General features: G+C 41.9%; 1 protein-coding gene and 1 pseudogene across 2 annotated transcripts in view; one reads left to right on the plus strand and one right to left on the minus strand.

The window, feature by feature from the left end:
- Fsip1 (fibrous sheath interacting protein 1) overlaps window positions 1-18,350 on the plus strand; it is a 202,743-nt gene that overhangs the window by 44,392 nt on the left and 140,001 nt on the right. For both annotated transcript variants that reach the window (XM_004861529.3, XM_087207519.1), the window contains one exon: window positions 4,341-4,499. In XM_004861529.3, the coding sequence (XP_004861586.1) occupies window positions 4,341-4,499 (159 nt within the window). The remainder of the gene's footprint in view (window positions 1-4,340; window positions 4,500-18,350) is intronic.
- LOC101702269 (ETS domain-containing protein Elk-1 pseudogene) lies at window positions 10,857-12,211 on the minus strand (annotated as a pseudogene).

Consider the following 18,350-nt stretch of genomic DNA (forward strand, 5'->3'; position numbering starts at 1 on the left):
GCAGTGCAGAAGCTTTTTATAATTGATAGATATTGACTCATCCTTGTCATGATGTTTTACTGTTGTTGGCTCTTTTATTTCTTTTTTTTTCCCCCTTTCCCTTTAGTTTCTTACCTTGCCTGGTGGCTTTCCTCTGTTGGGCCTCATGGAATTGTGACCTTCATTGTCTTTTTCTAGTATATTGCTTAAAATTGTTTGGAGTGCTGATAAAATAATATTTATTTGACCAGTCATAAATTGTCAGAAGTCTATAAGGGCAAAAGATAAAAATAAATTTATATGAGGGCCGGAGATTTAGCTCAGTGGTACCAGCACCTGCCTGGCAAGCACAGGGTCCTGAGTTCAATCCCTGGTTCTGAAAATAAATAAATAAATAAATTTATATGAGCTCAAAAATAGTTTTTTTAATGAAGCAGCTGGAGGTACTTTAACCAGTTAAAAGAGATTAATAGGCAGACAAAGAGACAAAAAAAAGATAAAACACATTAACACAATTAAATCAGAGTGCACTCTTAGATGCATTGGCCATGCTGAATTATAATACTCTTTTTCATGATTTTATGTTTATAATTATAAATAGACTAGTGAGTTAAAAATTTTCCTAGAGGTATCAATTACCTCTCCTTTTTTTCTTATATATGTCATGACAGTATTTCCTTTAATACTTCAAGGTACTTGGAATAGGTTTTTCCTGTTAGTTAACACTTTAGACTTATAACCAATAAGAGCCAGAAGAGGGAAAAGACAAGAGCTGTGGACTGCTAGCCAGAATATTTGTTCACTACCCCTCCTTATTATAAAACCAAGTTTGAGGCCTTTCCTCTTTATTCTTTGACTTACGTTTAGAGAAAAATCAACCTTTTAAAATCCTCCATTTTAAATTGATCCAAAGTTCATAAAATATGCCTAAAAGGTGATGTTTTGGAAACATTTAGTTACCCGTAATCATTGAAGATACACTACCCACCTTTAAGATGTCCCTTTGTACTTCTGGAAAGAGATAAGAAAGAACAATGGGATCCTATTTAGGTCTCCAGACCAGGCTGCATGAACACTCACCTCATTCTGGGGTCACCCTGTGAGCATAGCCTGCTCCATTCTGGGGTCACCCTATGCATGCATCCTTCCCCAAACTGAGGTCAGGACATGCATGCAGCCCACCTAATGTCAGGGTCATGCTGTGTGTGCTGCCCACCCTGTTTCCCAGAGCCAGAACTACCCAGGGGACAGCTCTGCCCTGTTATCCCAGGGTTAGAACCTTGTGATTGGCAGTTCTGCACTGTTATCCCACAGCTGGAATTCCCAGAGGGGCAGCTGTGGTCTGCTTTTTGCCATTGACTAGTCCAGGCACCCTTGGTAGTAATGGAAATGTGTTGCTCATGTCCAAAACAAGCATCTGTTTTTTTTGGCACATAGCTTTTTTTAACCTTTATCAGTAGATTGGGAAAATAGGAAAAAGGAGTTTCACGCAACAGCTGGCCTTTACTCAGAAATTTACTCTAGAGATGTTTATGTTTAGGAACCTGTAATATATATATAAGGAACTCATAGAAGGCTATAGATCACATACAACTTTAGATGGGGAGATAAGCTTGAGACTAAAATTACCACAAGAATACCACAACCAAGTAAGATGGAGGGAAGAAGCAAGCTAATATTAGGCTCTGGGGAAAAATACTTGAAGTCAGAGCTGGACAGGGGGCCTTAGGACCCAGGAAAGTTATGGTAGACAGCTGAAAAGGGCTGAAATTGTTCCCTTTCAGAGCACCTGTGGGCCTTTCCTACCAGCAGGAAAAGGCCATGTGTTTCCCTTCCCTGCTCCCATGCAGCGGGATACACAAGAACCTGTACCCAGAACCAGGAGAAAAGTTTTTTGAGTTTCTCAGCTCCCATTGATCCCCCTCTACTCTCCAGCTCTCTGACTTCTTTTGATAACTAATATCAGAAAAAGTTAAAGGATTTGAGATTTTTTGACAGATGAAATCATAAGAATGGGAGAGAAGGGACAAGAGTGGAATTGGGCCATTGTTAGGGGAGAGAGGAGGGGGAAAAAAAGAGGAAACCAGTGGGCTCCTTTTCAGTTTGAGTCCAGAGAGTTTCCCAGGTCCTGAGGATACTGTCAGTTATCAGTTGGATGACCACGTGACTCTGTACAGTTTAGGAAATGTTCATCCACTGAAAGGAGAGCTGTACATCAAGTGGACTGAGCTTTTGCCTTTGTCGGGGGGAGAGGGAAAGATTAAAAGAGCAGTTTAGAGGGTCTCTTTTTATCTAAAGAGTTTAGGACCCAAAAATGTGTGCTGGTTTAAGGAGGTTGGCTTCCGTGGATGTCACCACAAAGACTGGTCTTTTCTTTTCTTTTTAAATTAACTTTATTGGTACATTTTAGGTATACAATATAATGACATTCATCATTGGAAATTTGCACCTTTACATAATCACTCGTGATTCTTATTTTTTCCCCATTCCCCTGTCCTCCCTTCAACCCCTCCATCCCTCCCTATTTACAAAGACTTTTTTTCCATTTTTTCATTTTCTCATATTAATTCTATTCCCTTCTTTCCTTTCCCCTACTCCTCCCACTTCCCCTTCCCCTTTGCCCCTTTTCTTCCTATTTCACATTATCTATTATACCTTTTACTCCTCATTAATACTTTCAGTTTCTCACACTAGAGAAATTATTCGGTATCTACTCAGGTATGCCCTATTGATTTCACCTCAGCGTGCATCCATTTAGCTATAAATGTCTCTAATTTCTCATTTTTTATGTCTGAATAGTGTCCATTTTATTAAAAAAAACACATTTTCTTTATCCAGTCTCCAGTTGATGGGCAAATGGGCTGCTTCCAAGTTTTAGCTATTACAAATTGTGGTGCTATGAACATGGGTGCACATATATCACTGTGGTATGATTCTTTAGTTCTTTGGGGAAGATACCCAGCAGGGGAATAGCAGGGTCAAATGGGACTTCCAGTCCTAGTTCTTTGAGGTATCTCCATACTGATTTCCATAGTGGTTGCACCAGTCTACACTCCCACCAGCAGTGGAGCAGGGTTCCTCTTTCCCCACAGCCCCGCCAGCATTTGTTATTGGTTGCTTTCATGATAGCAGCCATTCTTTCTGGGGTGAGGTGCAATCTCAGCGTTGTTTTCATTTGCATCTCTCAAATAACCAGTGATGTTGAACATTTTTTCATGTGTTTATTCTCTATTTCTACTTCTTTGTCTGAAAAATGTTCATTTCAGATGCTCATTTTTGGATTGGGTCTTTAAATTTGGGAGGTCTGATTTTTTTCAAGTTCTTTATAGATTCTAGATAGTAGACCTTTGTCTGAGGCACAGCAGGTGAAGAATTTTTCCCACATTGTGGGTTGTCTCTTCACACTACTGGTGGTTTCTCTTGCTGTGCAGGAGACCAGTCTTTTCCATGACTGCTCGGGACTAGCTTTGCCATGTTGGTTGCCTGGGAAACTTTGCTCAAGACACTGGGTAGGCCTATGCTCTGCATCTCTCTGTGAGCAGATTTTAGTTCCACCTGACATAGGAACAGGGTATATTGCCCTGAAGGAGTGCCCAGCTAGGCTGCTCCATGTCAAATGGGAGACCTCTCAACACCAGTTTTCATTTTTGGTTAGAGGGAGCCCGTGCTGCTTGTTTTTGATACTTTTATGTACAAGAACTCATTTTTTAGGAACTTGGGAGCCTCTCACTGTTGGAAAGGAAAAACCTAAAGCTGTAGAAGTTTATAGACAGGAAGAAAGAGAGAAAAAAAGAGATAAACTCTGCTTTAGAGGGGAAAGGGTTGGGGGAAATGGGAAAGGAAAAAATGGAAAGCTTTTGGTTAGACTTGTCAAAGCCATGGTCCCGATCCCCTTTTCCTTCTGACTGGCTCAGGAGGGAGAGGCACCCCATGAAATGGAGCTAGGTATATTTATGGGGCCTTGGGAGGTTTATTCAAGATGAGTGATCTAAGATATGTATTCCTACTGTCTGTCAGGTTCTCCATCCGGCAGGCTATGTCAGAATGCAAGCCATTTACATGTGTTTAAGGTTGATATATGCTGCCCACTTATATTGCTGCTTCCTTGATGATGGACGAAGCACAGTTTATGGTGAAAAGCACAGGTCCAGAGCCCAATTTGTTGCTTACTGTGTCTTTAAGACCCTTAGGAATTTTCGAGTGTGTTTCTTGGAAGAGAAAAAAAAAAGACTGACTTTTGTGTCCTGAGCTGTAGGTTTTTTTTCTTTTTAAGTACAATTTTAAAATCTTGTTTTTCTTGCCTCTTTTTTGTCTAATTTTTTATCCTCGGGAATGAATTGGTAACTCTTGTTTCCTCTTAGGGTGATCACTGTGGTTGGCTGGTCCCAGGAGAAGGATATCTGTTTGGAGCCAGCGAGCATGAGCAGCTTGCTGAAATTGACACAAAACTCCAAGAACTCTCTGCAGTCTCTCCAGCAGTTCCCAGCTTTTCTCCAAGACTTGAAAATGAGAATGATCAGGTATATTTAATTGAAAAGCACATAGACTGTTTAGGTTTATGTGAGCTATGTCTGGATCGGATAATTTTTACAACCTTCTCATTAACTCAGGGTTTTTTTCCCCCTAATTATATTTTTCACGACTACAGCTGCAGTCACGGTCATTTCCATAACACTGTGTTTGGTTACTTCTACCCATTTTTCTTTGTGTTGGTAATTTTCAGGGATGAAGTCATGTAGGAAATATTTACTTTAATATTATTATATCCATGTGATTTAAGCTAATTCTTGATCTGATCAGGCAGGAGGAAAGGGAAGAAAATAGATATTGTATCAATTAGTCCTTTGAGAGCCTTATTTTTCTTTACTCTTCAGGTACTAGATTTTAGGAATGGCAGCCACTTGTTTCTTTCTCTGCCACAGTCTTTCAGCTCTTTTAATTTAACATGGAAAATGAATCTTATTTTACTGATGGCTGCTATCCTATGATGGTTTTGAAATGAATGTGTTCTTCTCTCAATAATTTCCTTAAATATTCTTTTACAAAGCTGGTAGACAGTGTAGAATATAGAGAGTAGTGGTGCTTTGGGAAAGTAAAATTCTTTACTGTCCCCATAATTTCAGTATTTTCTGTGATCCAGTTTGGAGCTTAGTGGTAGTCTGAAGAGAAAATATCTATTGTTTTGTTATTCTACTGTTCCTCCACCAGCTTTGTAAAGTCTCCACCATGTCATTTTCTGTACACTTATAGATGGCTGTGATTTTCTTGATGCTTTAAAAGATTTAAATATCATTAGCCTCTAGGCAGTCCTTCTGATTTACAGTGAATCTTTGCACCAAAGTATCAATTAAAGGTTAAGGATCTGGCTTTCAGCTGGTTAAAACTACCTCAGCGGAAAGGAGTAGAGTCAAGATGTTCCAGAAAATCAGTTTGACTGGCAGCACCTCGTGGAATGGTCTTTGCTTCCTTAGTTATTTTTCTAAGGGCCAGGCGCAGCCACTTCTGACCCCTAGAGATGGCAGTGGTTATGGTAATGTTCCCACTAGTCATCTGGATCAGGATCTGAGTCCAGAGAAGACATTGAGAATCGGAATCTTTGTCCCCACCCAAATCTGCAAGATGCTGACACAAGTCATGCTAGTTCATTTGTGTTATTTGGTTCCATATCTCCAAAGGAAGAAGTAGAGATGGAGTGATAAAATTGTTCAGAGATGTTTGTTCTTTTCACGTTTCAGCTGATTTTTCCCCCTTGGTTGTTATAGTTCAAGGAACTCAAAGATAGAAAGATGTCTTTTTCATGGCTATTAAATGTTATTCTTGAAAGATAAACTGAGAATTTAGAGATTTGTTCAGCCATTAGGACATTAAATAAAGCATGAGTATTGTCAGATTCCATCATTGTCATCTAAGCCACATTTTTTCAGAGTTCATTTATGGTTCGGCTAAAAATATTTGAAAAATAATGAAAGGAAAAATCAGTTAATTACTTCATTTTTGCACACTGAGATTATGAGTATTTCTGAGATTATGTATTTTTTATATATACAACATATATTTACAAAGAAGAGAAAAAACCCTTCATTTTGGGACTCCCATTGGATACAGAAGCAGAACGGTACAATCATAGATGTTGAAAGCAAATGATTGATGCTTCTTGCATGCAAAAAAAGAGTATCTTTTGTGTGTTTGTTCAATTTCCTCATTTCTAACTAAAACTAGCATTGCACACTCAGTTTTCAAGGCAGAAGTGCTAACATGACAAACTATTTTATGGATATTATTTTTGGATTGGAATACTTTTGAATAAGTACACTGAAAATATCTTGGATGAGCCCTGTGTGTCTCTTTAGGCAATGAATAGGCTCCAATCTATTGCTAAACCACAAATACTAACAGTGGATATTCATGTATTTTTATTTTTAACTCTTCTGCACACCATTTATTCATCAGTAATTTTTCTTCGTGCTTTTTCAGAAAGTCTTTTAAGTGAAATATGTTTCTGTTTTTAAGCAGTCAATTCATGAAATACTAACTGAGTGCTCACTGTATATAAGAAGTTATGGGTAACCTGAAGTTAGGTCAGGCAAATATAGTACCTTGGAGTACAGAAGCATTGCTTCAAGTTAGGCTCTACTACTTCCTAGTTCTGTGGTCTTGACCATTAATTAGAAGCTCTCTAAACCTCATTCTTCTCATTTATAAAATGGAAATAATTTTCTTTAGGATTCTTATGTAGCTAATTTAATATACAAAAGGTGCTTATTGTAGTATAGGATACAGAATTTAATCCATGAAATTAATATTTTGTCATTGTGGTTTAAGGAACTTATTTCCTTATGGAAGGAAATAAGTAATACATAGATAACTGTGGTACATGTATGTGCCAGGATCAATTAGGGAACAGAGTGAGACCATCCAGAAGGAATACTAAGAAAGTCCATTTTCAATAAGAAGGGACTGAGCAGGAAGGGGAACTAGAGTAGGAGGCAGAAGAGATCAGACACATAGAATACTGCCATCTTACACTGTAAGGCTGAAAACGTGTGGCCTACAGGACAAATTAAAGCCCATAGCTTATGCAAGTACTTTTAGCTAAATTTTTACAATGAGGTGAATTCATATAAAATTCAAAAGTTCTAATTTCTCTTGGAAAATAAGTAAGTATAGCAATATTACATCTGAATCCTTGCTTGGCAGCTGCTGTTCAGGATTGAGTAGCAACTGTTACTTTCCGTGGGGCACAGATTCTCAGGTTTGCTGCAGTATCCATCACTCCATATTGTGTTGTCAAGAAAACAGTTTTCAGAACAAGTTGAAGCACAGACTTTCTGACCTATCCGTATGTGCTAGGTATGTGATGCTAAACTGGTAGGCATGTGAACTTAAGGTGATAAACACAGCTAAGTCAGAATAGGTTAAGGGACCCTACAAATGTGGCTCAGAGGTTGAGGAAGTGTTGGTGGTTGTAAAAGGGGCAGATAAAAGATTTTTCCTAATGAGCTTGCCCATTATGATGTTCTCAAGTAGACAACCTGGCCTGGGACTTAACTTGTAGGGCCATGTTTTTAAAAGCAGCATTTAGCTTTCATATGCCTGATTTCCTTTGTGTAAAACAAAGCACATGGTTATCACTTTCAAAAGAAAGAATGGCTTCTTACTGCTATTGCTGTAATGTTAATAATATACGACTGCAGATTTTACATCTGCTTTTTATTTTCAGTTCATCTTGGCAAAAGAGAACTAATTGAAGCATTTTTTTCTTAAGATCTGTGGCTTAACTGTGGATACCTTTCCATATTCATCTCTGAACTCTACAATAAATCAGTTAGTTTTTTCCACATATTGTAAATCCCACCATAAATTTGAGTGATGTTTCATAATTTAGTTTTGCTTATTCATAGATATATTAGACTTCAGTTTTCTCTAGAAATATCTAAGATACAGGAGTTATGTAAGCATTTAATTTTTTTTTTTTTTTTGATTTGTAGCCTTTAATAAAAAGTCTTTTACAGGGCCAGGGTTGTAGCTCAGTGGCGCTGCGCCTGCCTGGCAAGCACAAGGTCCTCAGTTCGATCCCTGGAACCAAACAAAAAAACAAACAAAACAACCCCCCCACCCAAAAAAACCCCAAAAAGCCTTTTACAGAGTTTCACACATAAGCACACAACCAATTTCTCAGATACTGGTCCACTCACTCATTCAGCCTTACCACCTAGCCCACTTCTGATGCATGCAGACACTAATTGCTGCTCGATTCTCCATACGTCTCACACAATCAGTTGTCCATGCCCTGTGTCAGTCAGGTACACCACTCTTTTCCTCCCGAAATCAGCTCATAGGCACATGCCCACAACTACAACGTCATAAGTTTCTTACACACTCTGATCACATAGTCACTCAGTGTCTCATTGGCTTGGTTTCATTTTTTTTCACAAACATGTGATTTCTCTTTAGTTTTATGAAATGCTTCATAGACTTATACACTCTTAGACACTGCTCAGTTGTCAAGTTTCTTTCCCATGGTCACTGAGTTCCTGGGCTTTCTGCTGCTTGCCTCTCACCAACATTGTTTCTTCTCTCTCCCTCATAGACAATTCTGTGACCTATGGTACCCTTTCAGTTCCGCAGCCTCACCAGAACCTGTGGAGAGGCAGAAGTGGACACTATACGTCAGTGTGCCATTTATCTCAGGTTCACATGTACACGCATACAATTAGAGTCTCCCAGCCCCAGCCATCTGATTTCTTATGGTCTTTTCTAGTCTCCATGAAAAGTTTTCAGACGCATATTCTCGTATCTTGGATCTCAGGATCTCTTAGCCCTCATAGCCATTTTCTCTCACACAACTCACACAGGCACTCCTGTGAATGTTTTTTTTTTTTTTTTGGTATCAGGGATCGAACTCGGATCCTTGCACTTGCACAGCAGGCGGCAAAACCACTGAGCTAAATCCCCAGCCCTACTCTTGTGACTTTAGCTGACACTTCAGCCTTGTATAGCTTCACACAGAAGCTATGTCTCACTCCACAATTCATTACCAGTCAGTCACCTGCTGTCCCATAGTAAGGCCTCTCACCTATACCCGATCCCTGACAGTCTCCACCTGTTTCCTGTCCTCTCTCACACTCAGTTTTGGTTACGCATTCTGTCTTGCTTGGCATCAGCTTGTCAAATACTGACTGATCTGCAGTGTCCAGTCCCCTCTCACAAACAATATGTCATGCAGATCATCACAAGATTTTGCACAGGATTTTTTTTGGCTAGGCTGAAGATGGAACCCAGGGCCTTATGCATGCTGGGCAAGCACACTCTACCATTGAGCTACATCCCAACTCTTGTATGCGATCTTAATCATTCATCCAGTCTTAGTTGAGTTTCTGAAACACAACCTTAATTTCTCATATAGGCACGCTGTCAAAAGTTTGTGGTCACAACTTCTGCTCTTCTCTCATACACATGACAGACATAATCACAGCTTTCCACACTTTCACACACACCTGGTTACCAACTGGCAGTCTCAACTACTGTTTCTGACACACACCATCACACTATTTTTTCCACAATCAACCTCTGCTTCACACTCTCATTGCCCTTCACACAAGGGTATCCCTATCACAGTCAGCTTGTCATGAAGACATCGAGGGGGAAAAATGTCAACAGCCTCCAGCAACACCTTTAAAAATATATATTTACAGGAACAATTCCCCATTCTCTGGGACTCTTAGAAAAAAAGGTCCATTTTGGGGAAATAAAACAAACATTGGAGATGAGCTCAGCATTGTCTCTGAAATCACCAACCCCCCCAGGTCCCCAGCCCCAGCTGGTGCTGACAGGAGGTGAGCTCAGGATTCTTTCAACCCACCCTTTCTAGCCTGGAATTGAGACAAAACAGGTTTTATGTCCCCCATTTGTCCCTCCCAACTCCAGGGACACTTAAAGGGTCCTTTGTACCCACCCACAGGAAATTGAGGGGCTGGGAGGGAGGGAGCTGAAAATACATTTTTGGTATCAAAAATAAACACTTGGGGGCAGCAGGAAGATTCCCCCCAAATCCCTTCCTTCCCACCCACCCACCCCATCAGATATAGGAAGAGATACCTCCCTCTCCTTTATTGAAAAGTCCCATTTAAAAATAGATTATACTATCAAAATGGCAGGGGGTGGGAGACAGGAAGACCTGGAGTATTGACTGGAGGGGTCCCCCAGATGGGGACCACCTCCCAAGAAAACCCTCCATTGGGAGGTAACAGGCAGGACCCCCGGGAAGTTTGGCAGACAAAGGAATGGCTTCTCAGCGGGGAGAAGAACAAAAGGGGTGTTGATCTCTGGCCAAAATGTTAGTTGATAAAAGGACAAGGTGTCTGAGAGAGAGGTTGGAGAGATGGAAATTCAAATTCCAAGGGTGCAATTAATTCCTCCTTGGCCAGGACTCCCAAACTATGAAACCATACAAATTCTTCCTGGATCCTTGGGTATGGCCAGGCATAACAAAACAAAACAAACCAGCTCATCTACCCACACCCCAAAATGTAGACAGGCCTCCCTCATCTCCCCAAGGGCAGGCCAAGAAATAAATAAAGAAAGGTCTTTCTCAAGCCAGACCCTGATTGAGTGGGGAGATGGGGGAGATGTCTTAACTACCCCCCTAAAAGGGTTGGGCCAGGCTCCTCCCAGTGGCCTTCAAAAAATAAATAAATAAACCACCCCTACTACTGAAGTAGGAGATGTGTAAGGGCAGCCACTGGGGCACTGATGAAGAAGAGAGAAATAGTGTGTTTTCCATGGACGATTTAGTAAAAGAGATCATTCTTCCCAGGAATCCCACCCCACCAAAACCAGAGCACAAGTCTATCAGATGAACTATGGTTCTCCTTGAGATGGCTGGCTGGAGAGAAGTCCAGCAGCATGGATGGAGTGACCCCAGAAGGGGCAGTGGTGGTGGTAGTCATGGCTTCTGGGGCCCTGGGGAGAGCACCACGGGGATCGAGAGGCCATCCACGCTGATGGAAGGGATGTGCACACGGGCGCTGCCACTGGACAGAAACTGGAAGGAGAGTTTGGCTGGGCCACGGGGTGCGATGGGACTCAGGGTGCTCCAGAAGTGAATGCTGGGGGGCAGCGAGCTGGGCTTCAGCAGCACCGGGGTCAGTGTATGTGTAGGTAGCAGGGTTGGCGTCAGTGCTGGCCCTGGTGCCTGCAGACCAGAGCCAGTTCCTGATCCTGGAGTCCGTTCGGGTCCTGGTGCACCCAGCAGGCTCGGGCTGAGTGGAAGCCCCAAGTCCCGGGGCTTCCGACCCTTCTGTGGCTGAGTGATCTCGGGGTGGAGGCCGCATGGCCACCCACTTGTCCTGTAGTCTCCATAACAGAGGGCAGCCGGGCCGGCACACCCTCCTCAGGAGGGACTTCCGGCTCAGCCTTGGCAGATTCTGGCACAAAACCCGCTTGCCTAGCAGCTTCTATCTCTTCCTTGGGCCCTTCCACCTTCACTTCTGGGGGAAGTGATCGGCCCAAACCTGGCTCCACATTCAGCTCCTCTGATTTCAGGTTTGGAACCTCAGGTGGAGTGAGGATGACCTGCAGAGGCAGGCTGGCCTCTTCTATCTCCAGGCAGGCCTCCAAGGGGTTTGGACTGGTGCTCCTGCTCCCCGAGGGGGCCCCTGCTGTTCCTGCAGGGGTGGTGCTGGGAAGCACCGAGGCAGGCCGAGGATGAGGGGGTGGCTGTGGCTGCACGGACTGGATGGTAAAGGTGGAATAGAGGCCCGAGCGCATGTGTTCATTTCGGCTGCTGCGTGCCAGACCGCCTGGGCCTGCCATTCCTGTACCCCTGGGTGTGCCTGGCTTTCCGGAGGCACTGTCCCCAGGGGCTGTGTGTACAGCAGCAGGGGCCGCATTTGCCACACTAGAGGTTACAGACACCTCAGGCTGCGGTGGGCAGGCCTCTGTGGAGCACCGTGCAGCCTCAGGGTAGGACACAAACTTGTAGACGAACTTCTGGCCACTCCCCTTGCGGATGATATTCTTGTCATAGTAGTACCGCAAAGCTCGGCTGAAACTGTCTTAATTCATGTTGGTCTTGTTCTTGCGCAGTCCCCACAGCCGGGCCACCTGCTCTGCATCCACCAGTTTGAACTCACCACCACCCCGCGAGGTCCGCGAGATGATGTGCCCATTCATTGCCTTGCTGTCCCAGTAGCTGCAGCAGAAACTGCCACAGTGTCACAGATGGGCCCATCGCGGGGGGGAGCGCTCACGCCGTCCCAGGGGTACCTGTGAGTGATGCGGTGGCAGCTTGGGCAGCTCCGGGGGTCGGGGGCTCCATACGAGGCCCCACCGCCCCCCAGGCCCGGGTTCTGAGGCGGTGGCGGTGCTGGTGGCTGCAGCAACACCTAGAGCATTTAATTTCTTAAGTCCTATGTAACTGGATTCAATAATAAATTCTGTTCTTTTTGGTTCTTGTAAAGAAGTGTGTTTTATTCATCTCTCATGCGATCAGTCTTACTAAATCTAGCATTCCAGTTCATGGTTAGTTTTGGGGTTTTTTTTTTCCAGTTGGAGGAAGTGCTTCAGAAATGCCTCTTATTGACAAGAGGGATTCCTTTTTCTTAAACCAAGAAATCTACTTGACCATAAACGTCCTCTTAGTTTGATTTATCTTCTTGTTCTTAAAGTACTGATTGTTTTACCCAGTTTAGATAGACTAACAAAAAGTTAACAGACTTGTGTGTGTGTGTGTGTGTGTGTGTGTGTGTGTGTGTGTGGTCCTGGGGATTGAAACCAGGGCCTTTGCGTAGAGCTACATCCCCAGCCCACTTTTATTTTTTATTTTGAGATGGAGTCTCACTGAATCACTAAGTTGCTCACACTGGAATTTGTGATGCACCTACCATAGTCTCTCAGAATGCTGGAAGGTGTGTGCCACCATGTCTGATTGAACAAACATTTAATTGAGAAAAATTGTACTTGTATTCATTTCTTTTCTTGCCAAGATCATGCTGTTACTGCTAGCAACATGATTATTATTTCTGGTCTCTTCCTGTCTCAATATCAGCTAAAATTGAGAAAATATAGACCATTGTTCAACATGTGATCCTGAAAGATGCTACCATATATTGCTGGCTTCAAGGATTTGCAGTTTCAATACTGGCCATGGAGTCTGTTTGGCCCCAGATTTACTTAGTACACTTTTTAAGAATAAGAATCTAGTAGTTTTTCAACACGCACTGAACTCTTATTGACCAGAAACTGCAGAAGTGTGTCACAAGACCACGGGTTTCTGGGCCAAGGAATAATCACAAAGTCACTTCAGAGGTGCTCGCCTCCAGGTCTAGCATTCTCAGTCAGACATTCCTATCAAATGATCTCAGGGAATTCTGGAAAATGGCTCAGGACACCTGTATCTTAGGTCACTGTGGAGTTTATATTTGTTTTTCTGTTCAGCCTGTCATACAGTCAAGGTGGTTTTATTTCATGGCAATATTTCAAAATAATAGAAACAATCTGTTTGAAAGATTTCCTCACTGCCTTTGGTACTGCCAGGCAAATGACCCATCTGATGACAAGACATAGCAGTTGACTGTGGAAGTATGTAGCACTGCCTATAACAGGACAAACTGGCTTTACTCAGGGAGGTTTGCAGCCTTATACAGGACTTATTTGCATGTCAGCTAACTTAGGAACCTGTAATTTCCTGTTTTTGACTTTTGAAGATGAGTTTATTTAGCTCAGTACCACAGATAATTTTCTAAGGAAGAACTCAAAATCTCTTGGCAATCAGTCAGACCAATGAATATCAGTTTACTTGAGGGATACTTCTCTTCTTGTGGCTCCCTCAGACATGCTGTGCATATCAGGGAGAATTTTTGCTGAATTCGCCATAAAATCATTCTTGTATGACCAGGAATCACAGAAATAATATGTTGATTGGAGTATCTGCTAAAAATACTATATTTCTGTGGTGGGAAATCGAGATATTTCTTGATGCTCATGAAAACCATGCAATTGGCTGGCACTTTGTTGTGTGAAAAGAACTTCCTGGCACCACAGAGATTTTTTTTTTTTTGGTACCAGGGACCAAACTCAGGTCCTTACGCTTGCGAGGCAGGCACCAGAACCACTGAGCTAAATCCCCGGCCCCACCACAGAGATTTTTGAATATGCAGCTGGGTACTTTTTCTCCTTTTCTTACTTACTCTGGGCCTCTACTTTTATCACTTGGTGTTCTTCAAATATTTGAACAATGTGGTTATGCTATCAGAGCCTACGACTAAGGAAAGGCATTATATATCCTAACCGTAGAGATTTACAGACTTATAAGCCATTAGTGGTAGAATAAATTTTCTTAGGAGAAACTGAGACCAGAAAGAGAAGATAATATCCTATCCCCACAGATTGTTCCAACCAAACTGGAGCTAAAAATCTAACCTTCATGTCTATTTCTTTTGGACATAGAGTCACGTTGTCAGAGCAGAGTGAAAATAGCCTTGGTAGAATAATATTTTTGTTTTGTTAAAAATAAAAAATAGCATATGAAATTGATAACATATTTACTGTTGAAAAAAAATTGGAGCAAAGCTTTTGTGAATAAGGAGGAAAAGAAGGGTGGAAGGGAGGGGAGGGGAATGAGAAAAAAGAAGCAGCAAGATAGATCATGTACAGGTACAAATTCTGTATGATGTACGTTATCATTATGTATTTATAAAATGTACCAATAAAAAGGGAAAAGAAAATTCAAAAAACTAGAGGTGTAAGAAAAATAGGGTAAAATAATCAAGATTTTTACCATCAAGCTAATCACTGTCAGGTTGTCTTCCATTTTACAGTATTTCTGCACAAATATACCCGTCTTCCTCCTCCCCCCATAGTGTATCAGTTATAGTCCTGGACAGCAGCAGTAGGAAGGTTTGGCTGCTTTTGAAGATATGTTTGAAGGGACCGTCTGTAGAGTTAAAGGAGCTAGCAAAAGGTGTGGGGTCCTGCAGAAATGAACAACAGGGATTGGGGGAAGGAAAGGTGTCATAGGAAGAACTTCTCAGGGAGAAGTTGTAGCAGTACAGAGTAGGCGTAAAGGGTTAACCAGCCCTTTCCCCCTTCCCCCTGAGAATTTGAACTGTAGTTGATTCCCTAAGTCTTTCCCACACCTGGAAATCTGGTAAGCTTTGAAATACCACCTAAATAGGGAAGCAACTTGGCTTATGTTAAAACTGACCCTTTGAATGGGGAAAATCGTAAAGACCCGATGCTGCTGCGGAAGCTGTGTTTGGGCTTCCCTGTGTGCAGTGATCCTTGTGTCTGAGTCTGTCTGTCGCTCAGGTCCCTCAACTCTGTGCTTCTAGGGTTCATTCAAGAGGCGATGGCTCCAGTGGGACATGAAGATTTTAAGAACAGGGCATGCTATGGATTAGATCTAAAATGTCCCCTGAAAGTTCAGTATGTAGGGGAGTTGATTGACTTATGAGGGCACTCTGTACTCATCGCTGGATTCATCCCTTAAAGAGCTCAGTAGCTGCATGTGCTGTTTGGAGGTAGGCCCTGGTTGGAGGTGGGTCACTGGGGGGTGTGACTTGTTTCTGGCTCCTCCCTTTTGTGTTTGCTTCCTTTCTGCCATGGGTTGAGTGTCTTTTCCTCTACCATGCCGCTGTGGCATTATGTTTCTGCCTGGAAGCCAATCCACCACAGATTGAAACCATGACCCAAAATCAGCCTCTCCTCTTTCAATTTGTGGGCGTTTCAGTATTGTGATTTGGTGATGGAAAAGTGACTAAGCCAGGATGGTTTCCTTGTCCTTTGTACCTATACTGCTACAACATGAACTTCAAGCAAACACTCCCGTTGAAAAAGGATCTCTGATAGTGCCCCGCTGTGCTTCCTGTCTTGTATCCTTCTCAGTCCAGTAGCTCTATGGTTAGCCTGCCTCTGTTTGTCATTTGACTCTAAGAAAACCCAAGGGACCCCAGGAATACACTCTTGCCCTAACTGTGGTGCCAAAGGAGGAAAATAAAGGGAAAATACCTCAAACTTTCTGTTCTTTCCCCTCTAATCTCCTAATAGTTTTCCAACATTGACTGAACCTAACCATAAGACTGGCACCAGGGAGAAAGACTCTGATTATCCCAGCTGATGTCAGGGCCTCACACAATTTGCCATTCTGCTGTTGATAGACCCTGGAATCTTCAGTGTTTGGCTGTGTGAACATTCATGTAGAGAGCATGATGAGTGTGTTTTAGTTTCAGGTAAATTCACAGAGGTGGAATTTCTGGGTCATGGGACAGAGAAATACTTAACTTTTTAACAAAACTACCAGTTTTTCAAAGTGGTTGTACCATTATGTGCTACCCACTACAATATGTTAGAATTCTGATTGATCCACACCTGATTGATTAGCACTTACTGTTAAACTTTGCCACAGGGGCCACTCACATTACCCAGTGTAGCCACATTCTCGCTGTACATTTCCCTGATGACTAATGATATTTAGGGCTTTTTCATGTATTTGTTTTTCAGATATATCCTTTTATGAAGTACCTATTCAAGTCTTTATGGAATTTGATTGTCTTATTGTTATCTAATTTATTTATTTTATTGAACTGTAGGAGTTCCTTAGATATTTGGGATATAAATCCTTTGTCAGATTATATGTTCTGAGCATTTCCTCTCAATCTGTGGCTTTTCTCTTTTCTAAATTATGCTTTTGCTTAAGCAAAATTTAAAATATCATGAAGTACAATTTATATCTTTTTCTGTCTTATCTTTGCCTATCCAAATAATTTTTAAAAATCGTAATTATAAATTATTAAAGTAATATCCTTTTTCTTTATTTAAAAATCATTTCTATTTAAAAATAAAATTCAACATGGATATTTTTCAGATCACCATGTATCCTACTTCACAGCATGTATATCTCATAGAAGTCTCATAAATGCTGGATGATGCTCAGAGTTGCAAAGGAACCTCGACACCACATTTTCCACCTGACATTAGGTTTCCACCTGACATTATTAGGTTTCCTTATTAAAAATATTACTGATAACTATTGAGTCTTTGGATGCCTCTAGAGGTTGAAAGCTACCAGAAGTGAGAAGTAAAACAAAATATAATTCTTAAAATTGGTGTGCTCTTTTAATAGTTTGCTCACTAGAATTTTATTATGCTCATTGTGAGTGTGCTCAAACTTTAGTTATGATTCAAGTGATGAGAACCAAAATTACAGTTCATTGGCAAGCACATGCATAGCCTCAGTAGTATGGTGTGTTTTGGGATACAGAGTAGGGCGTCTTGCATTGTCTAGGAAGTAGCAGTCTGCTAAGTGCGCAAAAGAACACGTGGCATGGCTGAGAGAATAATTTGTCCTTCTTGGGTTTGCCAGGGAATCCTTTATGGGGAAAACATGTTTGAGCTGGACTCCAAATAAGCAGGAGTTTCCTGCTCTCCACAAGGAGTTGGAGGATGGGGGCATAGAGTGGGGCCACGGAGAACTAACGGCAGTGAATATGGCTGGGGTTGGGTCTGAGAACCAAGCGGTGGGAGATGTGACTGAAGAGGAGGAACACCTTGTACCTTGGTCTGTGGCTTCTCTGCAAAGGCTGGAGTGATCAGGGCCCTTGGTGACATGAAGACCAGTTAGCAGGCTCCAGAACCGATTTAGGTCAGTAATTTTCCATTTCTCAAGTTCTTGTGCTCCAGGTTGTCAGCCCTAGGCCTTACCTGTTGAATCGGGATCTTCTGGTAGAGGCTGGGTCTTTGCATCTTTTTACAGGCTCTGTAGGTGATTCTGAAGCCTGCTGGAGTTTGAAAATTATTGGCAAGTAATGAAGGGGTCTGAACTAGGACAATGAAAAAATGAAGAGCCTTTGTTAGAGAGGTAGTGCAAACTAGAATAGTGAGTATTCTTGGTTACCAGCTGTGTGCACAAAAGGAAGGAATAGGAGAATTCTGGCTTGAGTGACTTAAAAAATGTCATTCGTGCCAGGTGGCTATATGGTAACACAGAAGAGGAGATCTGTTAGAGAGAAGAGAAGGCATTTAGTTTTAGATATAGGATCAACATATGGTCAGGAAATACCCATCTTTATCACCTAGAAATAATATTAACTAGTATTACTAGAGATTGAAAACTAGAAGAAATGAGAAGCACAATGATGTACTTTCATTATATAATGCTTATTTTTTTCAAAGTACACATTCAGTTCATGTTTATTGGGAACTAAGATTTGTTGTGTGTTTATTTTGTGCTTTGACAACTTTTAGGCTAGACTTCCTACTATCATCATTTTACCTAGGTTACAACTGAAACTCAGAAGAGTTAATTCGTTTCTGTAAGATGATCTTAGTCAGGAACCAGGTGGAGTCAAGATTCAAAACTCCTGACATTGGCA

Source organism: Heterocephalus glaber, unplaced genomic scaffold (genome assembly GCF_053883595.1).
Source record: "Heterocephalus glaber isolate CG9 unplaced genomic scaffold, H.glaber_assembly_v1.0 deba00000809, whole genome shotgun sequence".
NCBI classification, from domain to species: domain Eukaryota; kingdom Metazoa; phylum Chordata; class Mammalia; order Rodentia; family Bathyergidae; genus Heterocephalus; species Heterocephalus glaber.